This window comes from Chanodichthys erythropterus, chromosome 3, assembly GCF_024489055.1.
Source record: "Chanodichthys erythropterus isolate Z2021 chromosome 3, ASM2448905v1, whole genome shotgun sequence".
Taxonomy (NCBI): Eukaryota; Metazoa; Chordata; class Actinopteri; order Cypriniformes; family Xenocyprididae; genus Chanodichthys; species Chanodichthys erythropterus.
The window spans coordinates 63,183,553-63,209,445 of NC_090223.1; the positions used below are offsets into that span (position 1 = coordinate 63,183,553).

Consider the following 25,893-nt stretch of genomic DNA (forward strand, 5'->3'; position numbering starts at 1 on the left):
CCACATGTGCCCCGCATTTCACGCCGGTATCTGGGCCCACAGTGGGCTGCCCGCAATGACCCCACACGGGCCCCAAAGAAGCATGTTTGCTGGGGTAGGCCTGCTATTTTTATTTGACGGAAAAAATGTCTAAAATACCAGTTGTTCAAAGCTTCAATGGATTCACCGTGTTTTTGTTTTGTCATCTTAATTTGTTAAACATTTAAGTGAAAAATATTTAGTGTAGGCCTATTCATTTTATGCCTTTTATTAAAATTATTTTTTTCTGTTGTCAGAAACGCTGCAGGTGCGTGACAATTTGATAATGTGAATCCAGGTTCTGTTGTTTATCTGTTCTATGCTGCTGTTTGCATGTTAAAATAAACCCATGGAAGACACAGACACTCGTCAATTGTATTTTTTATTTAATGTCATTGTAACGAAATGTAGCGGTTATTAATCAATTTATGGATGAAATATGAATATAATAATTCATAAGGTTATGAATAAATTATGATTTATATATCGACCCAACAGGGAATTAAACATTTATTGTGAATCAATTACCACGCATTATAATCAATTACATATATGATTAGTTCTGGTTTAATAATTATTTAGAGAAACTGTTCGTTTGTCCAGCAAACTAAGTCCCTCACAGAATATTATAAACAGAGTTATTCTCTGGCCGTGAAAATAACTTTATAGTTTTATAACATAAAGCGATCGAAAAGCGTTAAAGTGACTTGGTTTTCAGCTGAAAGAACAAACAGAACAATCGAGCGTGAATAACGTTTTAATATATGAAAACTACGAATACAGAGGTTATACATCTAAATATATATACAAGAAAATACACACCTATGTACAAGAGTGGAAGTAGAGAAGGAAAGAGAGAGAAGGCAAGTAGCAAACTCACAACCAGTCCTAAGCCAGCACGGAAATCAGTTTCATCATCTAAGATTGAGAAACGGCAGTATACTTGCATTGGTTGCGTGTGTCGAATTTCAGGTTAGCGCTGGTGCAGTTCGTTGGCTTCCTCCGTTCAGCGGGAAGGTTTGAACTGAGGACGAGAGTGAGTTTCGCTGGAAGATGGCGATCCCGAAGCTGAGCGCGATAACAGCGCGTGGTCACCGGAGAGGTCCGGGAAAAACGTGCACGAGATGCTCGTGAGACAATCGGGAGAGAACACCCAAGAAATTGTGTGTCTTTGCTTTTATGACAGATAAGCCGACACACCTCCTTGAGGTGGGGTAGCCAATAACATGGGTGCAAAGTTGGCGGGAAAGCTTTCCCATTGTTTGGCCTCACGATTTAATCCAATGATTTATGACTACCAGATCAGATCTCCAAAAGGAGTGTGTTCTTCACAGTATCATTAAACACATAGAAAAATGCATTTGTCAGCTGTGTGACATATCTCAGTGAATAGCTCGTGTCCGGAGCTTTACGGAGAGATCAAACTCGACAGATCAGAAAGGCATAGACAAGAAGTTATGGTTTACAGACAGAATTCCACTATTAAAATGCACACTAGCACAAATACACTCATTTAAACACTAGGAAATATATACTTCATATATTTTAGGGCCTATGCATATTTCCGCATAGCGGTAGTATATACAGTTAAAATTGTATGATTGTGTGTTTCTGTGTGTGTCTGTGTGTGTGTTTTTGTGTGTGTCTGTGTGTGTGGGGTGTTGGAATGTGGATCTGGTCAGTCTCTTGGGGGTGCTCCTTTTGAAGTCACCGAAGTGAGGAAGTTGCCGTTTTCTGTTTACTCTCAGGTCCACAAACCTGCCGAAAGTCACAGTCGTCCGGAGCCGAGTTAGTGATTAACAAACAAAGTTCATCAGGTTAAAAGCGTTCTGAAAACTCCAAAGTTTATTGACTCTGAACGGATCCATCCAGACGTTACATCATATATGTCATATTATCATCATATAGGCTATACAATATTATAATCTTATCAGTTTACGGCTAATAATCGGATAAGGAGCGTCGGTTGTCGGTCGAGAAATTTAACCGAAATGAGCATCCCTAATCGGATCGGGACTCGGTATCGGTAGGTACACAAAATCAAATGATTCGGACTCAGACTCGAGGGCAAAAAAAACGTGATCGCGACATCCCTACCTGAAAGACATTGTGAAAAGGAAAGCACTTTTTTATTTTGTAAAGGGCAAAGATCTCAGTGTTTATTTTTGCAAGAGACACATTCGGCTGATGTAGATGTAGCTTTTTGGACTAACCAATGGGGAGACAAGATTTTATTTAACCATGGCTCCAATCGCTCGGCAGGTGTGGCAATTTTTTTAATAAATGCCCTGGAGAAATTATAACGCAAAGAAACGATGGAGATGGTCACTGGTTAACGGTGGTATTAAAGGTAGAAAGTCAGTTTCTTATTATAACAAACATTTATGGATATAATAATGACGGACAAAACAAGAAACTCATGGAAAAAATAACAAATGTGATATCAGAGCTTAAAGTGCGGTACCCCGGTAGCTATATTTTAGTAGGAGGAGACTGGAACATGACTCCGGATGAATGGGTGGACAGGATGCCTCCAAGACTATGCAAACCAAATTGTAATGAGATTATTAAAAGTTTTACGACAGATAATAATTTAACTGATGTTTGGAGGTGTCTCAACCCAGATGTTGAAAGTTACTCATGGTTTAAGCCCAATGGGGGTAACAAGTCCAGAATCGATTATTGGATGGTGAGTGATGACATTCTAAGAAATACTTTACGTTCTAGAATCACTAAAGCACCCTTGACAGATCATTGTTTCATAGATTTAGTTTTAGGACCCGCAGTGAAAGAAGTTAGGAATAAAGGGTGTTGGAAATTTAATGCCAGATTGCTAAAGAATGAAGACTATTGTGTTCAGATTAGAGAATTGATAAAAGATATCTATCTAAGTTCATCTAAGTTAAATTAGATGATCTCTATCTTGAAAAAGCTCAGGGCGCCTTCATAAGATCAAGGGCAAAGTGGATTGAAGCAGGTGAAAAAAACTCAGCATACTTTAGCAATTTGGAAAAAAGTAGACAGTTAAAAAACTCTATTACAAGTCTAATAATTAATGGAATAGAAAATAAAGATACTAGAAGTATAGAAAAAGAGGTTTTCTCATTCTACTCTGAATTATATTCCTCTCGTTATTCGGCAGTTGATGCCAACATCCTGTTTGATAAGATTAAGAACTCCAGATCTTGCATTGATGACTCCTTTATGGATATATGTGACTCAGATTTTAAAATCGAGGAACTGGATTCAGTTATTTCTAAGATGGCCTTAAATAAATCCCCAGGGACAGATGGACTTACGACTAATTTTTATCAATTATTTTGGAAGGATGTAAGAAATCTAGTTTTTAAAGCTATTAAAGAATGTATAGAGGAAAAAGTATTATTGGCAACAATGAAGCAAGGATTAATTACCTTGATTCCTAAAGCTGGGAAAGACAGAAGGATATTAGACAACCTTAGACCAATCACTTTACTTAATACAGATTATAAGATTCTTTCAGGAGTGATTGCTGCAAGACTAAAAGAAGGCATCTCTTCTATAATTAGTGAGACAATCTGGCTTTCTGAAAGGAAGGTTTATTCATAATAATATCAGACTTGTATTGGATTTGCTTGATTATAATCAGATGGTTCAAGAAAGGGGGTTTATTTTATTTCTAGATTTTTATAAAGCATTTGATTCTGTTGAACACTCTTTTATTTTAAAGACTTTAGATTATTTCGGTTTTGGAAGAAAATTTATAGATATGAATGGAATGTTATATAATGGAATTAATAGCTCTGTTGCTTTAGGACATGGCACTTGTTCTAGATTTGAGATTAGGAGGGGAATTCGACAGGGGTGTGGTAGCTCACCATTACTGTTCATAATGGTCGCTGAAATTTTAGCTATTTTAATTAAAACCAGTCATATTGAAGGTCTAAATTGTCACAGACACGTCAGGTTCCACCTCACTTCCTTACCCACGCACTCAATCACCAGCCTACTAATCACCGCCACCTGCACATCATCACCGCAGTCATCAGCCACAAGATAAAAGCCACATACTCACACACACATCGTCCGGTCTTGTTTGTGACACAACCTGTTGTACGCTTACTTTCAAGGACTCCAAAGAGTGATACTTACCTGTCTCCATTATCTCCTTCGTCTCCTGGTTTCCCTGTGTGCCTACCTTCCTGTGTGTGAGTGTGTTCGTCTGCCAGCTCCAGCGCCTTCCTCCAAGATCATCTGCATAAAGAAAAAGGACAGTATTATCTACCATGCCCTTCCATTATCATCGTATTCACCAGTTTACTCACCTGTGTCTCTGCTGATCACGTCAATAAACAACTGCATTGCTTTTATCTCTGCCTCCGGTGTCTCTGTCATAACATAAATATGATGGACAGACAAATTATAATAAGTCAGCTAGCAGATGACACAACTTTATTCCTAAAAAATGAAGAGCAAATTCCCTTAGCACTGCAATTTATTAATCAATTTTCAAAAGCATCTGGTTTGCAGCTGAATATGAATAAATGTGAAATTATGGCATTACATGATTATTATTCACATTCCTTATACAACATAAAGATTAAAAAGGAAGTTAAATATTTAGGGATTATTATCTCTAAAGATAAAGCAACAACTGAAAATATGAATGTTTGTAACAATGTGGACAAATGTAAGTCTATTCTTAATAGGTGGCTGCAGAGGGATGTCTCAATTTTTGGGAGAGTGTTATTATCGAAAATGGATAGTTTGTCTAGACTTATTTACCCGGCTTTCTCATTACCCATCTCATCAAGAATGATTAAAAAGATAAACACTGTTAATTTTAAATTCATATGGAGGAATAGATGTCAATATATAAGAAAGATTGATTTGGTTAAAAACTATGAGGATGGGGGTTGAATGCGATTGATTTTGATATTATGAATGGTGTCCTGAAGCTGAAGTGGTTAAAGTCTTATCTGACAAATAGAAATTCCTTTTGGTTCACTGTCCCAAATATGATTTTTAAAAAAATGGGTGGGATAGACTTTCTCCTGCGCTGTGACTTTGAATGTAGCTCATTACCGATTAAACTCTCTGCCTTCCATCAGCAAGTACTTCTCTATTGGAAATTAATCTATAATCATAATTTTACGCCACATAATACTCCAGTCTGGATTAACAGGTACATACGGCTCAGCAGAAAATCTGTGTATATAGAGGAATGGAGATCCAAGGGCATTTGGGCTGTTGCACATTTTATGGATGAGACTGGAAACATGTTACAACATGAGGAATTCTGTAAAAAATATCAACTTCAATGTAATGTTAAGTATTATGACAGAATTCTAAGCCATACCAAGTTCTTTGAGAGCAATGGTTAGAGAAGACACTCGATACTCTGCCGTCTCCCCTGTCCTTAGTCAGCTCTGCATTGAAGGTTTGGATTTTTGTGATTTTAAATGTAACAACAAAGTAATTAAGAATCTTCTGATTAAAGAATATTATCCCAACCCAGTAAAAAGGTTTTACATACTTAAGGACTTTGAAGTGGAAAAAAATAAGAAAATAAGGAAAAATTACATTTCATTTCCACTCCCACCTAAACTAAAGGAAGTCAACTTCAAAATCTTAAATGAAATCTACCCAACAAACGAATTCTTGAGATTGAAATTCAATCTCGATCTAAATAATTGTGTCTTCTGTGTAGAAAACATTGAATCGTTAGAACACCTTTTCTTTTACTGTGACCCAGTCCAATTTTTTTGGAGAGAAATGCAGAGCTGGCTAATGTCCAGGGAAATTGTATTGTCTTTATCTGTGAAGACAATTATTTTTGGTGTTTTTGATGAAAATAAGAATGTGGACTTTGTACTTAATTCTCTTTTGTTATTTGGTAAGTTTTTCATTCATAAATGCAGGTATTATAAAACCAAACCTACTTTGACTCATTGGAGGAATGATAAGTATAAGTAAATATAAATATAATGATAAGGATAAGTAAATCTCTTAAACTTGTGGAGGAAAGGAAAGCCCTTAAATTATTTGCTTTTCTTGAATCATTTAAGTTAATTTGAAATGGCCCTGTTAAGTTTTGTTCATTTGTTATGTTTTTATTTTTTTTAATTTTTTTGTGGCTGTATCTATAATCTTAGGTATGTTTTGATGGTATTGTTATTGCTGATTCTGCTCAATCTTTACTGCAGTATACGAGAATATGCTTAACTGGTTAATGCCTTGTGTGTTTGTAATTATTTTCATTTAATAAAGGGAGAAAAAAAAAAAAAAAGCATAATTAAATCATGAAAGAATTCACATTTTGGGAATAACCACTTTTAAAACAAATCTTACTTTATATTTTTGTTTTAGGTTTTCCCACTTCCTTTTGACCAAAGCGGCAGAAATTTTGCCTTCTAAATTTTCATCTTTTACGAAAACTCTGCAATAAATGCACAGAAATCAAGCATAAAACAGAACATAAAGCACAAACTAGAACACAATAAGCTGCCGGAAGTGTTAGTATGAACTACATTCACTGTCAACAGCACCTGAATACATTTATACACCTCATTTGTATACTTACTCAAATCCTTTGATGGCAGCATTGCGTTTTCCAGTGAAGAGGGCTTCATTAGTCACTCTCCACTGGATGAGGGCGCAAGTGTGTTCATCAGTCCCTGTAAATTAACTTCAAAACAGTATTAAACATTATTTTTTGTATTTATATGTATTTACTCATGATTTAAACATCATGATGATCAATCTATTAATGCAACACTGACAAGCTGTTGAATACTTACTAGCTTATGTTGCCAACTAAATATCAGCTAAACTAAAAAAATCATTTTAATTCCGTTAAGTTTTCTAATCTCATTAAACTGCCTAATAACGAACGTCTCCGTTAAATAAAACAGTGTTAACAAGCTGATGTATCTTGATCTGTTCGTTAGCTAGATGTGCTCTCAGTAATAATGATTAAACATCTTTTTACAGCCGACTCAAAATCTTCTCATCGATTTAAATTGTTTAAACTTTCAATAATTCAGCCGTTTACTTTGTTAAACAAGTGCAATTTAACCACAATGAACATGGTTTTTACCTGAGGTACTTTTTTTTACACTTGAGAAGAGCTGCATGTCGCTACTTTCCGCCATTTTCAAATATGAAGAATCCTCTCCTGTGGCCTCACGGGATAGCACAGCGTCCATCGTATGCCTACTACAGAATTCGGGCGGAAGCAGTAGGTCATCCGGGTAATTCTCGCCTACTGTTTTTTGAATACTATGAATACTGTTTTTTGCATTCTATATAGTAGGGAAATATGCGATTTCACACGCAGCGCATGTTTTATATGTCCTTTTGACTGCATTTATCACAACCATTGTACATCCCAGATAGCAAACAGATGTCGATTTAACGTTTATTTTTGATTGTAAAGATCAGTATCAGTCGTCGATCAAATTTCAATGTTGATTCAACGTTCACTGTTTGATCGGTACATCAGAACGTTATTACGTCGAAAATATAACATAACAATATAAATATAACATTGTCAAAATGAGGTTGTTTCATCAGCAGCTACGCCAACGCATATGATCAAAATCATAACGTCTGATATATGATGAAACGTGGTGTAACGAAATGTAGCGGTTATTAATCAATTTATGGATGAAATATGAATATAATAATTCATAAGGTTATGAATAAATTATGATTCATATATCGACCCAACGGGGAATTAAACTTATATTGTGAATCAATTACAACGAATTGTAATCAATTACATATAGTTCTGGTTTAATAATTATTTAGAGAAACTGTTCGTTTGTCCAGCAAACTAAGTCCCTCACAGAATATTATAAACAGAGTTATTCTCTGGCCGTGAAAATAACTTTATAGTTTTATAACATAAAGCGATCGAAAAGCGTTAAAGTGACTTGGTTTTCAGCTGAAAGAACAAACAGAACAATCGAGCGTGAATAACGTTTTAATATATGAAAACTACGAATACAGAGGTTATACATCTAAATATATATACAAGAAAATACACACCTATGTACAAGAGTGGAAGTAGAGAAGGAAAGAGAGAAGGCAAGTAGCAAACTCACAACCAGTCCTAAGCCAGCACGGAAATCAGTTTCATCATCTAAGATTGAGAAACGGCAGTATACTTGCATTGGTTGCGTGTGTCGAATTTCAGGTTAGCGCTGGTGCAGTTCGTTGGCTTCCTCCGTTCAGCGGGAAGGTTTGAACTGAGGACGAGAGTGAGTTTCGCTGGAAGATGGCGATCCCGAAGCTGAGCGCGATAACAGCGCGTGGTCACCGGAGAGGTCCGGGAAAAACGTGCACGAGATGCTCGTGAGACAATCGGGAGAGAACACCCAAGAAATTGTGTGTCTTTGCTTTTATGACAGATAAGCCGACACACCTCCTTGAGGTGGGGTAGCCAATAACATGGGTGCAAAGTTGGCGGGAAAGCTTTCCCATTGTTTGGCCTCACGATTTAATCCAATGATTTATGACTACCAGATCAGATCTCCAAAAGGAGTGTGTTCTTCACAGTATCATTAAACACATAGAAAAATGCATTTGTCAGCTGTGTGACATATCTCAGTGAATAGCTCGTGTCCGGAGCTTTACGGAGAGATCAAACTCGACAGATCAGAAAGGCATAGACAAGAAGTTATGGTTTACAGACAGAATTCCACTATTAAAATGCACACTAGCACAAATACACTCATTTAAACACTAGGAAATATATACTTCATATATTTTAGGGCCTATGCATATTTCCGCATAGCGGTAGTATATACAGTTAAAATTGTATGATTGTGTGTTTCTGTGTGTGTCTGTGTGTGTGTTTTTGTGTGTGTCTGTGTGTGTGGGGTGTTGGAATGTGGATCTGGTCAGTCTCTTGGGGGGGGTGCTCCTTTTGAAGTCACCGAAGTGAGGAAGTTGCCGTTTTCTGTTTACTCTCAGGTCCACAAACCTGCCGAAAGTCACAGTCGTCCGGAGCCGAGTTAGTGATTAACAAACAAAGTTCATCAGGTTAAAAGCGTTCTGAAAACTCCAAAGTTTATTGACTCTGAACGGATCCATCCAGACGTTACATCATATATGTCATATTATCATCATATAGGCTATACAATATTATAATCTTATCAGTTTACGGCTAATAATCGGATAAGGAGCGTCGGTTGTCGGTCGAGAAATTTAACCGAAATGAGCATCCCTAATCGGATCGGGACTCGGTATCGGTAGGTACACAAAATCAAATGATTCGGACTCAGACTCGAGGGCAAAAAAAACGTGATCGCGACATCCCTACCTGAAAGACATTGTGAAAAGGAAAGCACTTTTTTATTTTGTAAAGGGCAAAGATCTCAGTGTTTATTTTTGCAAGAGACACATTCGGCTGATGTAGATGTAGCTTTTTGGACTAACCAATGGGGAGACAAGATTTTATTTAACCATGGCTCCAATCGCTCGGCAGGTGTGGCAATTTTTTTAATAAATGCCCTGGAGAAATTATAACGCAAAGAAACGATGGAGATGGTCACTGGTTAACGGTGGTATTAAAGGTAGAAAGTCAGTTTCTTATTATAACAAACATTTATGGATATAATAATGACGGACAAAACAAGAAACTCATGGAAAAAATAACAAATGTGATATCAGAGCTTAAAGTGCGGTACCCCGGTAGCTATATTTTAGTAGGAGGAGACTGGAACATGACTCCGGATGAATGGGTGGACAGGATGCCTCCAAGACTATGCAAACCAAATTGTAATGAGATTATTAAAAGTTTTACGACAGATAATAATTTAACTGATGTTTGGAGGTGTCTCAACCCAGATGTTGAAAGTTACTCATGGTTTAAGCCCAATGGGGGTAACAAGTCCAGAATCGATTATTGGATGGTGAGTGATGACATTCTAAGAAATACTTTACGTTCTAGAATCACTAAAGCACCCTTGACAGATCATTGTTTCATAGATTTAGTTTTAGGACCCGCAGTGAAAGAAGTTAGGAATAAAGGGTGTTGGAAATTTAATGCCAGATTGCTAAAGAATGAAGACTATTGTGTTCAGATTAGAGAATTGATAAAAGATATCTATCTAAGTTCATCTAAGTTAAATTAGATGATCTCTATCTTGAAAAAGCTCAGGGCGCCTTCATAAGATCAAGGGCAAAGTGGATTGAAGCAGGTGAAAAAAACTCAGCATACTTTAGCAATTTGGAAAAAAGTAGACAGTTAAAAAACTCTATTACAAGTCTAATAATTAATGGAATAGAAAATAAAGATACTAGAAGTATAGAAAAAGAGGTTTTCTCATTCTACTCTGAATTATATTCCTCTCGTTATTCGGCAGTTGATGCCAACATCCTGTTTGATAAGATTAAGAACTCCAGATCTTGCATTGATGACTCCTTTATGGATATATGTGACTCAGATTTTAAAATCGAGGAACTGGATTCAGTTATTTCTAAGATGGCCTTAAATAAATCCCCAGGGACAGATGGACTTACGACTAATTTTTATCAATTATTTTGGAAGGATGTAAGAAATCTAGTTTTTAAAGCTATTAAAGAATGTATAGAGGAAAAAGTATTATTGGCAACAATGAAGCAAGGATTAATTACCTTGATTCCTAAAGCTGGGAAAGACAGAAGGATATTAGACAACCTTAGACCAATCACTTTACTTAATACAGATTATAAGATTCTTTCAGGAGTGATTGCTGCAAGACTAAAAGAAGGCATCTCTTCTATAATTAGTGAGACAATCTGGCTTTCTGAAAGGAAGGTTTATTCATAATAATATCAGACTTGTATTGGATTTGCTTGATTATAATCAGATGGTTCAAGAAAGGGGGTTTATTTTATTTCTAGATTTTTATAAAGCATTTGATTCTGTTGAACACTCTTTTATTTTAAAGACTTTAGATTATTTCGGTTTTGGAAGAAAATTTATAGATATGAATGGAATGTTATATAATGGAATTAATAGCTCTGTTGCTTTAGGACATGGCACTTGTTCTAGATTTGAGATTAGGAGGGGAATTCGACAGGGGTGTGGTAGCTCACCATTACTGTTCATAATGGTCGCTGAAATTTTAGCTATTTTAATTAAAACCAGTCATATTGAAGGTCTAAATTGTCACAGACACGTCAGGTTCCACCTCACTTCCTTACCCACGCACTCAATCACCAGCCTACTAATCACCGCCACCTGCACATCATCACCGCAGTCATCAGCCACAAGATAAAAGCCACATACTCACACACACATCGTCCGGTCTTGTTTGTGACACAACCTGTTGTACGCTTACTTTCAAGGACTCCAAAGAGTGATACTTACCTGTCTCCATTATCTCCTTCGTCTCCTGGTTTCCCTGTGTGCCTACCTTCCTGTGTGTGAGTGTGTTCGTCTGCCAGCTCCAGCGCCTTCCTCCAAGATCATCTGCATAAAGAAAAAGGACAGTATTATCTACCATGCCCTTCCATTATCATCGTATTCACCAGTTTACTCACCTGTGTCTCTGCTGATCACGTCAATAAACAACTGCATTGCTTTTATCTCTGCCTCCGGTGTCTCTGTCATAACATAAATATGATGGACAGACAAATTATAATAAGTCAGCTAGCAGATGACACAACTTTATTCCTAAAAAATGAAGAGCAAATTCCCTTAGCACTGCAATTTATTAATCAATTTTCAAAAGCATCTGGTTTGCAGCTGAATATGAATAAATGTGAAATTATGGCATTACATGATTATTATTCACATTCCTTATACAACATAAAGATTAAAAAGGAAGTTAAATATTTAGGGATTATTATCTCTAAAGATAAAGCAACAACTGAAAATATGAATGTTTGTAACAATGTGGACAAATGTAAGTCTATTCTTAATAGGTGGCTGCAGAGGGATGTCTCAATTTTTGGGAGAGTGTTATTATCGAAAATGGATAGTTTGTCTAGACTTATTTACCCGGCTTTCTCATTACCCATCTCATCAAGAATGATTAAAAAGATAAACACTGTTAATTTTAAATTCATATGGAGGAATAGATGTCAATATATAAGAAAGATTGATTTGGTTAAAAACTATGAGGATGGGGGGTTGAATGCGATTGATTTTGATATTATGAATGGTGTCCTGAAGCTGAAGTGGTTAAAGTCTTATCTGACAAATAGAAATTCCTTTTGGTTCACTGTCCCAAATATGATTTTTAAAAAAATGGGTGGGATAGACTTTCTCCTGCGCTGTGACTTTGAATGTAGCTCATTACCGATTAAACTCTCTGCCTTCCATCAGCAAGTACTTCTCTATTGGAAATTAATCTATAATCATAATTTTACGCCACATAATACTCCAGTCTGGATTAACAGGTACATACGGCTCAGCAGAAAATCTGTGTATATAGAGGAATGGAGATCCAAGGGCATTTGGGCTGTTGCACATTTTATGGATGAGACTGGAAACATGTTACAACATGAGGAATTCTGTAAAAAATATCAACTTCAATGTAATGTTAAGTATTATGACAGAATTCTAAGCCATACCAAGTTCTTTGAGAGCAATGGTTAGAGAAGACACTCGATACTCTGCCGTCTCCCCTGTCCTTAGTCAGCTCTGCATTGAAGGTTTGGATTTTTGTGATTTTAAATGTAACAACAAAGTAATTAAGAATCTTCTGATTAAAGAATATTATCCCAACCCAGTAAAAAGGTTTTACATACTTAAGGACTTTGAAGTGGAAAAAAATAAGAAAATAAGGAAAAATTACATTTCATTTCCACTCCCACCTAAACTAAAGGAAGTCAACTTCAAAATCTTAAATGAAATCTACCCAACAAACGAATTCTTGAGATTGAAATTCAATCTCGATCTAAATAATTGTGTCTTCTGTGTAGAAAACATTGAATCGTTAGAACACCTTTTCTTTTACTGTGACCCAGTCCAATTTTTTTGGAGAGAAATGCAGAGCTGGCTAATGTCCAGGGAAATTGTATTGTCTTTATCTGTGAAGACAATTATTTTTGGTGTTTTTGATGAAAATAAGAATGTGGACTTTGTACTTAATTCTCTTTTGTTATTTGGTAAGTTTTTCATTCATAAATGCAGGTATTATAAAACCAAACCTACTTTGACTCATTGGAGGAATGATAAGTATAAGTAAATATAAATATAATGATAAGGATAAGTAAATCTCTTAAACTTGTGGAGGAAAGGAAAGCCCTTAAATTATTTGCTTTTCTTGAATCATTTAAGTTAATTTGAAATGGCCCTGTTAAGTTTTGTTCATTTGTTATGTTTTTATTTTTTTTAATTTTTTTGTGGCTGTATCTATAATCTTAGGTATGTTTTGATGGTATTGTTATTGCTGATTCTGCTCAATCTTTACTGCAGTATACGAGAATATGCTTAACTGGTTAATGCCTTGTGTGTTTGTAATTATTTTCATTTAATAAAGGGAGAAAAAAAAAAAAAGCATAATTAAATCATGAAAGAATTCACATTTTGGGAATAACCACTTTTAAAACAAATCTTACTTTATATTTTTGTTTTAGGTTTTCCCACTTCCTTTTGACCAAAGCGGCAGAAATTTTGCCTTCTAAATTTTCATCTTTTACGAAAACTCTGCAATAAATGCACAGAAATCAAGCATAAAACAGAACATAAAGCACAAACTAGAACACAATAAGCTGCCGGAAGTGTTAGTATGAACTACATTCACTGTCAACAGCACCTGAATACATTTATACACCTCATTTGTATACTTACTCAAATCCTTTGATGGCAGCATTGCGTTTTCCAGTGAAGAGGGCTTCATTAGTCACTCTCCACTGGATGAGGGCGCAAGTGTGTTCATCAGTCCCTGTAAATTAACTTCAAAACAGTATTAAACATTATTTTTTGTATTTATATGTATTTACTCATGATTTAAACATCATGATGATCAATCTATTAATGCAACACTGACAAGCTGTTGAATACTTACTAGCTTATGTTGCCAACTAAATATCAGCTAAACTAAAAAAATCATTTTAATTCCGTTAAGTTTTCTAATCTCATTAAACTGCCTAATAACGAACGTCTCCGTTAAATAAAACAGTGTTAACAAGCTGATGTATCTTGATCTGTTCGTTAGCTAGATGTGCTCTCAGTAATAATGATTAAACATCTTTTTACAGCCGACTCAAAATCTTCTCATCGATTTAAATTGTTTAAACTTTCAATAATTCAGCCGTTTACTTTGTTAAACAAGTGCAATTTAACCACAATGAACATGGTTTTTACCTGAGGTACTTTTTTACACTTGAGAAGAGCTGCATGTCGCTACTTTCCGCCATTTTCAAATATGAAGAATCCTCTCCTGTGGCCTCACGGGATAGCACAGCGTCCATCGTATGCCTACTACAGAATTCGGGCGGAAGCAGTAGGTCATCCGGGTAATTCTCGCCTACTGTTTTTTGAATACTATGAATACTGTTTTTTGCATTCTATATAGTAGGGAAATATGCGATTTCACACGCAGCGCATGTTTTATATGTCCTTTTGACTGCATTTATCACAACCATTGTACATCCCAGATAGCAAACAGATGTCGATTTAACGTTTATTTTTGATTGTAAAGATCAGTATCAGTCGTCGATCAAATTTCAATGTTGATTCAACGTTCACTGTTTGATCGGTACATCAGAACGTTATTACGTCGAAAATATAACATAACAATATAAATATAACATTGTCAAAATGAGGTTGTTTCATCAGCAGCTACGCCAACGCATATGATCAAAATCATAACGTCTGATATATGATGAAACGTGGTGTAACGAAATGTAGCGGTTATTAATCAATTTATGGATGAAATATGAATATAATAATTCATAAGGTTATGAATAAATTATGATTCATATATCGACCCAACGGGGAATTAAACTTATATTGTGAATCAATTACAACGAATTGTAATCAATTACATATAGTTCTGGTTTAATAATTATTTAGAGAAACTGTTCGTTTGTCCAGCAAACTAAGTCCCTCACAGAATATTATAAACAGAGTTATTCTCTGGCCGTGAAAATAACTTTATAGTTTTATAACATAAAGCGATCGAAAAGCGTTAAAGTGACTTGGTTTTCAGCTGAAAGAACAAACAGAACAATCGAGCGTGAATAATGTTTTAATATATGCAAACTACGAATACAGAGGTTATACATCTAAATATATATACAAGAAAATACACACATATGTACAAGAATAGAAGTGGAGAAGGAAAGAGAGAAGGCAAGTAGCAAACTCACAACCAGTCCTAAGCCAGCACGGAAATCAGTTTCATCATCTAAGATTGAGAAACGGCAGTATACTTGCATTGGTTGCGTGTGTCGAATTTCAGGTTAGCGCTGGTGCAGTTCGTTGGCTTCCTCCGTTCAGCGGGAAGGTTTGAACTGAGGACGAGAGTGAGTTTCGCTGGAAGATGGCGATCCCGAAGCTGAGCGCGATGGCAGCGCGTGGTCACCGGAGAGGTCCGGGAAAAACGTGCACGAGATGCTCGTGAGACAATCGGGAGAGAACACCCAAGAAATTGTGTGTCTTTGCTTTTATGACAGATAAGCCGACACACCTCCTTGAGGTGGGGTAGCCAATAACATGGGTGCAAAGTTGGCGGGAAAGCTTTCCCATTGTTTGGCCTCACGACTTAATCCAATGATTTATGACTACCAGATCAGATCTCCAAACGGAGTGTGTTCTTCACAGTATCATTAAACACATCGAAAAATGCATTTGTCCGTTTGGTGACATGTCTCAATGAATAGCTCGAGTCCGGAGCTTTGAAACGAGATCAAACTCGATAGGTCAGAAAGGCATAGGAGAGAAGTTATGGTTTACAGACAAAATTATATCATTAAAATGCACACTAGCACAAATACACTCATTTAAACACTAGGAAACATGCATACGCCCTAAAATATATGAAATATATATTTCAGCATAGTGGTGCTATATATATATATATATATATGCAGTTAAAAGTGTATGTTTGTGTGTTTCTGTATGTGTGTCTGTGTGTGTGTGTTTTTGTGTGTGCCAGTGTGTGTGGGTGCTGGAATGTGGATCTGGCCCATAGTCCACATGAGGGGCCCCTTTGATGTCCTAAGAGCAAGGAAATTGGGCCTGCTGTGTTACCTCGGAGGGCCACAAAGGTGTCAAGTGGGCTCATCTTTAGTAGACAGTTCGGAGCCGATTTAGTGATTAAGAAACAAAGTTCATCAGGTTAAAAGCGTTCTGAAAACTCCAAAGTTTATTGATTATCCTGATACGTGTGCATACGCTACAGTGGTCAGAGGAATCGGATATTGTGTGCACTACAAAGCCCTTTTTGGATGGAATAGGACGTACATGTCTTTTGACTTATTTACTGATATAATTTTAATTCATTATAAAACCCTATTTAAAGGTGATCCAGAGGATCTTTTCGACGACTGAGAAACCAAAGACTGTTAGTGAGTTTCTGAAATGAGCGCATGCATAAAAACAACCCCCCTCCTTCACAGCTCATTTCGAGGGAACACCTCCCAAAACTCATGCATGAGTATTGGAACACAAGTGTTTGTTTACCACCGGCGTATACTGTGTTGTGTTAAGGGGCTCGCACACCGGACACGAAGCTCAACGCCGCGACACGTCTGTAAAATTCGAATGCATTGTTTTCTATGAATATACGCACACCGGCGGCGACATGCGGCGCCTGTCCGTGGCGCCCAACTACGACATAAAAAACAATAGAACAATGCGTTCGAATTTTAAAGACGTGTCGCGGCGCTGAGCTTCTTATCCGGTCTGCGACCCCCTTTAGTGGATTCATTATGTCGGACTCACCGCAGGTAACTCATAATCTGCAGTTGTTACTCCTGTCTCCTGACAAAAACATTGTATGCGGCGCCTGTGGAGTGTGGAAAGTTACTGGAGCGCAGCCGCGCTCGTCTCTCACAAGGCACATCATGGCAGTGACTGACAAGCCAGAGGGCCAATCGTTTACGCGATGATGGCGTAAACGATTGGCTGATGTTTTTAAGGCCCTACCTCGTTCACAGATGATGTATATTAATAATATTTCTTTCAGTGCACCTAATAAATTGTTTTTTATCAGTTAGTAAAGACAGTTTCAAGTAATATTGCAAAAATGTATAAATCAAAACCTCTTTAGCACTTTTAAGTAAACTAAACAAGTTCATAAAAGTGGCTATTTATAATAAACCCACATAAATGAGCAGCGAAATCTAGCAGGCTCTTATTGTGATACTGATATTAAAATGAGCAGTTCTCGAAGTTTCTGTGATTTTGGAAACTCGGACGCCATCCATTTTAAAATTAAATGAAAGCATACCGAAGATTGTTTAAATAGTATAGCACGGTAGGTAAAAAACACATGAGAAGAATCTTTAGGATAACGAAACCACTGTTTTATACACATATACTTCAGTTCACCCACTCAACCAACAAAAAGAATCAAAATGTTTTTTTGAGACTCCATCCTATCTTACATTTTTTCATTCTGATTGCCATTGCTCAATTTTTTCATGCATTATATTCAAAATGTGTTTGAACTCTAACTCATAATACTGTATGGTTAAAATATGATTTTTTTTTTTTTTTTGCTTCAATCCTGGTGCCATTTGTAGTGGACATGAAAAAAAAATCTAATATATACTTTTTTTTTTTTTTTTACAGTTAAAGAGAATCTGAAAAGCACGAAAGACTGGCTTTATGTATAACAAAAGTAAAGTTTTGGTATAAAAAAATATACCAAATATATAAAAATAAAGTTTTCTCTGTCTCATTTTGCACGAACGGGTCGATAGAACTACAAAATGCATTTTAAATTCATGATTTAATAATTAATAATTTTAAATTATGTATTTATTTATGTAATGTTATAATTCTAGATGTTTATGTTTGTAAATACTGCGTGACTAAGGCATGTTTTAATGCGCGTAAGCGTTGAACGTTCCAATCCCTTTCAAACACTGGAGCGGATCTGAGTTACCATGGAAATGGGGAAACGTCAAGCAGCAAGACTCCAGGCGTTTCTCAATGTCAAGGAAGGATCCTCGGAAGCCAGAATTTCAAGGATGCTAGGTCATCGACATCCGTCGAAGGACTGTTCCAATGTCGAGGATCCTTGGAATTTGGACTGAGTCCTTTGTTCGAAAAATATCCCATATACAGGAAAGGATGCATATGTGTAGCCTTCGCGCTCTCAAGTCACCCACAATCCTATGCGCGTAGCTTTGCGATCTTGTTCAATTTTTTTTTTTTAAATGACTGGTGTTAAAATATATAATGAATGTAGTGGTCACCTGGTGTTGTGTCACTGGTGTTACCTTTAACAAAAATCTCTTATTTTGAAATGAAAAAAATCACACTGATGACATCACTTGACTTCCTTCTTCCTATTTCCTGAAGATCAATGAAGAAAGGCACATGGAAAGTCCACTATCTCTTTTCAGTTATTAGAAATTTTAATTAGAAAATCATAATTTCATATGAAGCTTTTAGTTGAAGTCACTTTATTGTTAGGGAATTTAAAAAAAAAACAGAATACAAATGGATTAAATTACTTAATTTAGTGAATATATCATGATTAACAACAGCCATTGTGTAAAATGCATTTTTCATGAAAAATGTCACTGGTGTTACATGTTTATAGATAAACTTTATTTAAAGCTATTCATTAAGTTATTTTCATAAAATAGCACTAAGATTACATGATTATAACTTTTCTTTCTCATTGTTAATCCTCCTTTGGTCAGATATGGCTAAATTAAGGGGTTATGGCTAAATTCAGTGCAGCGACTTTACAGACAGCGTATTTTACAGACAGTTTTAAAATGCTGTTTATGGTCTTTTACTGACTGCTTTCACTAAGTGTCAATGATAGTCTTTTATTGTACACCAAATGTAAAAATTCTAGTCCAATCTACGTAATTCTAGTTGAAAAAAATAAGGATCATTGGTCTTATGTATACGTCACTGGTGATTCATTTTGTCACTGGTGTTACTGTTTTTGTCTGTCAAATTAAATAAAATGTGTCATATGCGACATAATAATTTTACATCCATTAAATTCTGCTACACTCAAGAATTAAGATTTAAAGGATTGCATCATTACTTGTTTATAACGGTTTTTCAGATATTTTCATTCTTATAGCAAATACATGGTTCCGCAATTGAATTATCATCAATCAATCACACTTTAAAATAAACTTATTAAAATAAAAAACACAATCTCCTTATTTTTTGCATTATCATTATTATTCTGCTAACTTCCGGGTTGGCCTACAAAAACATGTCATCCCTGAGGTACTCTATTGGCTCGTTGGTTAAAAGTCCTCAAACAGCTTAATAGCCTATTTATGAAATAAATGACATTAAAATTCAAAGTAATCACTTTGGTAATCTAAAATACTTCTTGAATGTAACTGTAATTTGATTACCATCTATTTAAAATGTAACTGTAACGAAATACAGTTACTCAAATTTTGTATTTTAAATACGTAACGTCGTTACATGTATTTCGTTACTCCCCAGCCCTGTCAGAGGGTTAGTTAGAATTTGTTGACGCATCGAAAATACATTTTGGTCCAAAAATAACAAGAACTATGACTTTATTCAACATTGTCTTCTCTTCCGTGTCTGTTGTCAATCCACGTTCACGACTCCGCAGTGATGCTGCTGACGTATGGGCCCGAGCTTCGTTTACAGTCTGAGGGAGACGCACGCTGTAAACAAAACAACCTTCGCAAACATGATTTCGACACAAAGGGAGACTTGCATTTTTTTGCTCAGCCATATTTATTTGAAACCGAATACACGGACGAAGAACTAAGAGTGATGGAAGAAGCTCCTACACAGCAGCAACCGCTGTCACAAGCTGTGGAGTCGTGAACGCGGATTGACAACAGACCCGGAAGAGAAGACAATGCTGAATAAAGTCGTAGTTTTTGTTATTTTTGGACCAAAATGTATTTTCAATGCTTCAACAAATTCCAACTAACCCACTGATGTCACATGGACTACTTTGATGATGTTTTTATTACCTTTCTGGACATGGACAGTGTACCGTACAAACACTTTCAATGTGGAGGGACAGAAAGCTCTCGGACTAAATCTAAAATATCTTAAACTGTGTTCAGAAGATGAACCGAGGTCTTACGGGTTTGGAATGACATGAGGGTGAGTCATTAATGACATCATTTTCATTTTTGGGTGAACTAACCCTTTAAAGAGTAAATTAGTACAATTTAGTAAAACTGCCTCCTCTTCATTTCTCTCGTGGCCATTGGACATCAGATGTGGTAATCGACTATCTGAGACGGTTGACACAGTAGTAGTAACTGGTGCAATACAGTTCCTTTCAAACACCTTGAGATAGTGATACATGCATTTATCTCCTCCCGTTTGGACTACAGTAAAGCACTTCATTTGGGAGTAAGCCAAACTCTTATTTCAAAATTGCAATTGGTCCAGAACACAGCTGCGAGGCTTCTTACTAACAACAAAGAAAAGGAAGCATATTACTCCAGTTTTGGAAAAGCTTCCAGTTAAATTGGCTTCCGGATTCAATACAAGGTGCTACTGTATGTTTTTAAAGCTGTCCATGAGATGGTCCCAGAATATATTTTGGGCCTGATTCATAGATCATTTTAGATGGTAACAGACTTAAATGAAACCAAAAAGGTGAAACGTAAACATGGAGGATTTCCTTCAGTCCTCTGCCAAAGAAATGTGAGTCAACCACTTGATGATGCAAATTAAATTTATTTATTTGAGTTAAGCAAAGAAAAGAAAAGGGAAGCAAACAAACAAAAAACAAAAGGGTTAGTAAACTATTGGAAGGAGAACTAAATGACCAATGTAAGTAAAAGAAAAGAAATAACATAAGGTTCCCTCCACACCCTGGCTAATCAAAAACAGGGATAAACATATTACAAAAGAAAAAGTGGCACCTTCTACATAGATCTCGCATAACTTAAAAATAGGTAATATAAGAAAAATACAAAACCTTTTAACCCCAGGAAAACGTTTAATACCGAGAAACAAAAGGAAAAAAAAAAATCACTACTTGATAGCAAAAGGACTGCAACACTGATTTGACACCAGAGCACACACAAAAACTAATAAAAATAAGTAATTATGTCTGAAAACTCTATTCTCAGAAACAAGGGAATACACATCCTTGCATATATTTATGTATAGGGCTATAAAAGGTATCTAGTGGAATCTAGTAGAAGAACTGCAAGTCATCAACTTAACAATTATATAATTGTGGAGAAACTAATCTAATATGACTATGACATGTTGAGGAATCCAAAAGACAAGACATAAACCCAAATCCAGCACAGAGAGGCTCAGTGAATTTGGAGGTGACTGTGTGTAAGTGTGTGAGTGTGTGTGCATCAGAGACACTGTAGAAGGACAGAGTGCCGGCCGACACATCCACATACACTCCTACTCTATTAGAGGAGCCTGAAGGGACACGTATGTCAGTGTATTTATTGTAACGGATAGTGAATTTGTTATCAGAGCAAATCAGACACCAGGTGTATTCACTGGACCCAAACACACAATCCCTTCCTCCTTTCCTGCTGATTCCTTTATATGATACTGATATAGCCGCAGTTCCACTCCATTCAGCCTCCCAGTAACAGCGTCCAGACAGACTCTCTCGACACAGAACCTGAGGATTATTTCTAAATCGATCTTGATGATCAGGATATGACTGTTTCTCTTTCACATGTACAACCTTTCTGTTCTCCTCAGACAGAATGAGTTGAGTGTGTGCTGTGTTTGGATCCAGTGTGAGATCACAGGCATCTGAACACAAGAAGAGAGAACACATTTATAACACAATAACAATCACAAAAAAATTAACTGGTACATATGGTTTACAAGAACACAATTGTGTATTATTAAATTAGCATTAGAATTTAAAGGATTAGTTCATTTTCAAATGAAAATTATCCAAAGTTTTACTCACCCTCAATCCATCCTGGGTGTATATGACTTTCTTCTTTCTGACTAACACAATAGTAGAAATATTAATAAATATCCTGACACATCCGAGCTTTATAATGAAAGAATGCGTTACCAAATGAGTATGAGCTGAAGAAAATGTGCCATCCACATCCATCCATCATAAACATATTTGATACGGCTCTGGAGGATTAATAAAGGCCTTCTGAAGCGAAGGCCTGCAATTGTGTAAAAAAACAAAACCAAAAAAAAAAACATATTTGACAAGTTAAGAAGTAAAATATCTAGCTTCCACCAGACCTCTTTCCACATTCAAATTATGAAAAAAATGGAAAATGGAAGTTGAATAGGGAAAGTTGAGCAGGAAAGGCGTAAGCCTAAGCTTTTTGAAGAATACGGAAGGCGATCTGGCTTTTTTTTTTTTTTTTTTTATTACACAGTTGCATCGCTTCGCTTCAGAAGGCCTTCATTAATCCTCTGGAGCCGTATCAAATATTTTTATGATGGATGGATGTGGATGGAAGCACTTTCTTCAGCTTATACTCGTTTGGTAACGCATACTGCCATTATTTATTAATATTTCTATGATTGTGTTAGTCAGAACGAAGAAAGTCATATACACCTAGGATGGATTGAGGGTGAGTAAAGCTTTGGGTAATTTTCATTTGAAAATGAACTAATCCTTTAAGTTAAAATTTTTATTGAAATTTAAAAAAAAATAGCAATCGTTTTCTGTGAGGGTTATGTTTAGTAGTGGGAAGAGAACAATGATTATCTCAGCATAAAAACAATGGACTACTTGCACAACTTCTGCATTCTACTTATTACAACTCCAGTAACAACGTTCAGTGCACCTACATACATGAGAATGCAGATTATCATTGCGTTTTATGGCTGTCAATGCATTAAAGCAATGAATCATGTTCTCTGTGTTTACACAAATTATTTTGAACCTGCTGAAATGTTCCTATAAATATTTTTTCTTTCCATCTGTGCATTCTGAATAATAAATAAATAAATTTCCCCACTAACCTGCAGCAGTCCAGTGCTCATCTTCTCATTAGCTTTACTTCTCTTACTGATCATATTTCATACCTGTTCAGTTTACATTTTTAATTGAATTTGACTGATAAAAAGGATTGCGTGTGTATTTGTGCTCTTATTCCAGTCTTTTAAAATAGTTGAATGAATGAACTAATAAATGAATGAATGAATGCGTGGCACGTGCCTTAAAGAAATCTAACAATGTTGAATATTTAATTTTAATTAATGTGATGATTAGTTAGAAATAGTATGCATATTTGGCGTGCTGTCCGAGGAGAGGGCTTCGGTATTTGGCCTGAACCCAGAGTACTTCCCCAAAATGTTGCAACTAACATGCTAACATGCAAAGCATGAGAGGTAATGCTGCTGTGACAGTGAAGTCAGGGTTATAGGGAGAAATGGAGCTCCTGCAGGAGCTGAGGAGTGAAGGAACATCACTGCCGCGTCAGTGGAGAAAATTTTCCAAAGAAACTGAACTCCTGTGGGAGCCGAGGGAGCACCATCTGCTGACAGACACTGTGCTGCGTTTTCACGGGAACATCCCAACTGAAGATAATGAGGAAATTATGCTGCTCCCTTTGCCAAGTGCATTCCAAACCGCTACATACGTGCCCTGCTGACATAGGGATGATCACATAAGGCATAGGAATGAGATCCTTGAGGAGAGCATACAGGTAACGTGTTAACGAGACCGGACAATGAGTGTGACTGAGTGAGACTCCTGTATACTGTTGGTGACGAGTGCTTATCAGATGCAGCTGTGTGTGATTGAAGTCATGTGACAGGGTGCACAGTGAGCCAAGGTGGATGATGGGAGATTGAGTCCAAACACGGAAGGGAACTGTGACAGAGACAGAGTGAAACGGGTCATATTACTATAAGAACTACACTGGAGGGGAACGTATTCGGCGACAGGGCAATTAATTCTTTGACATGATTAAAAATAATGAATGTTTGTTTCTCTGTAAATCTAGTGTTTTTCTGTGATGTTTGATTGGGGCATAAAATATATCATTAACCTGATAGAAAAACAATTAAAGTCTATGAGTTGGGCCCAGTAATATAGTCAAACTACTGTGTGTTTTTAATCTAAACCTATTTCACATACTCGATTTATCTTCTCCTACCCTCCTTTGACAATGTAGAACTAAAAATTAAAATCTCTTTACATCTAAAAAGAAATTCCTCACATCAGGAACCTTTCCTAAAGTCTCATCTAAAGAGTAAACCTGATCACAACCTGGGAAACATCTGACAGATCTGAAACATCAGATCATCATCATCCTCATCCTCATCCTCAGCCTCATTCATTTCATCCTCACCTAACTTTAGTAGTTTTTCTCTAGGTCGACATGAATTTACCTTCCTGACTCTATTCTGATCTTCAGTGCTTCCAGATTCTGTCACTACACAATCCCTGCTTCTCTGGCCTTCCATCCCCACAACATCATTTATTTCAGAGATCTGCACTTCAGCATCTCCTTCAACTAGGGCTGTAGCTAACCATTATTTTGGTAATCAAGTAATAGTTTGATTATTCTAATGATTACTGGAGTAAGTCGAGGTTTCAGAAATTTAAAGGTGCCCTAGAATCAAAAATTGAATTTACCTCGGCATAGTTGAATAACAAGAGTTCTGTACATGGAAAAGACATACATTGAGTCTCAAACTCCATTGCTTCCTCCTTCTTATATAAATCTCATTTGTTTAAAAGACCTCCAGAAAACAGGCGAATCTCAACATAACACCGACTGTTACGTAACAGTCTGGAACATTAATATGTATGACCCCAATATTTGCATATGGAAAGTACTTGAAAACAAATGATGTTTTATTAACAAAATTCGGGAGGAGCAGGTGCAGATTATTAGACTAATTATCACAGGTGAAAAGCATTCAGCTAATCAACCATTGGAGGTATATATACTGCAGACTTACCTCCGTTCGATTGACAGTTTATCAGCATTTCGGTTCGCCCTTCTGCTATTATGTCACAAGTCAACATCTCTCCATCTAACGACGAAGCTAGCTTTCCGGAGGATCCTGCGCCTCCACCTGCCGGCCCCTCGACAACTTCTCCTCCACATGACACTGCACCCGAGCCCCAGGCTTCCAGGCGCGGCCGACCGCCTGCCCGTGCAGCTACACACTCGCCTAGACGGCGAGTTCAGCCCTCGCCTCCACCGGCAAGACCTCAATATACCTCCCCGGCGTCTTCCTATCATTCAGCCGTCCCAACAATTCCACCTATTGGCAAGTGGACAGTAGTAGGATTGAGGCAAGCGCTGGCAAATTCAGATGTACAGTTCTCGCGGAAACTGAACAAAGCAGAACTGTTCAATCTATATGTCAATCTACAGTCAGCCTACCTCTCTCCGAAGTCCACTCCAGCTCCCAAGACGGCCAACAGGCAGAGCAAAGCCCGCAAAGCCCAACATTCGCCTCGCTCAACTCCTCCATCCTCCCGCACAAGTTCTGGCTCGACTCAGTCATCGGGCCGCAACAACAGGCCTTCGGCGAGCCTGGGCCGCGCCCCATATGCCTCCGCCGTAAGACCTAGTCCGCCTCTCGCTGAAGCCCAGCATTTCTACTCGGCTCCTCTCGCCACAACACCGTATGCGGCCGGGCCAACAGGCCTCCCCTCAGCCTCTCAGCCTTTCCTTGCCGTCCACAACCCTCCCTATTATCAGTGGCCTCCAGCTCCCTTCGCAGACACCAGCACAGCTCAGGGCTTTCACCAGTTCCCTCCGAACGTCTCTAACCCTGCCCCTTCTCAGTGGCAGGAAGCGCAAGCGAGGGCGCCT

General features: G+C 37.1%; 2 protein-coding genes across 2 annotated transcripts in view; both read right to left on the reverse strand.

Moving 5' to 3' along the window:
* The window catches only part of LOC137005697 (gastrula zinc finger protein XlCGF57.1-like), a 661,382-nt gene that overhangs the window by 225,612 nt on the left and 409,877 nt on the right, over positions 1–25,893 (reverse strand). The gene's annotated exons all lie outside the window — the stretch shown is intronic.
* The window catches only part of LOC137006071 (NACHT, LRR and PYD domains-containing protein 3-like), a 60,242-nt gene continuing 55,243 nt past the window's right edge, over positions 20,895–25,893 (reverse strand). The window contains exon 10 of the mRNA XM_067366493.1: positions 20,895–21,886. Within this exon, the coding sequence (XP_067222594.1) occupies positions 21,321–21,886 (566 nt within the window). The 3' untranslated portion in view covers positions 20,895–21,320. The remainder of the gene's footprint in view (positions 21,887–25,893) is intronic.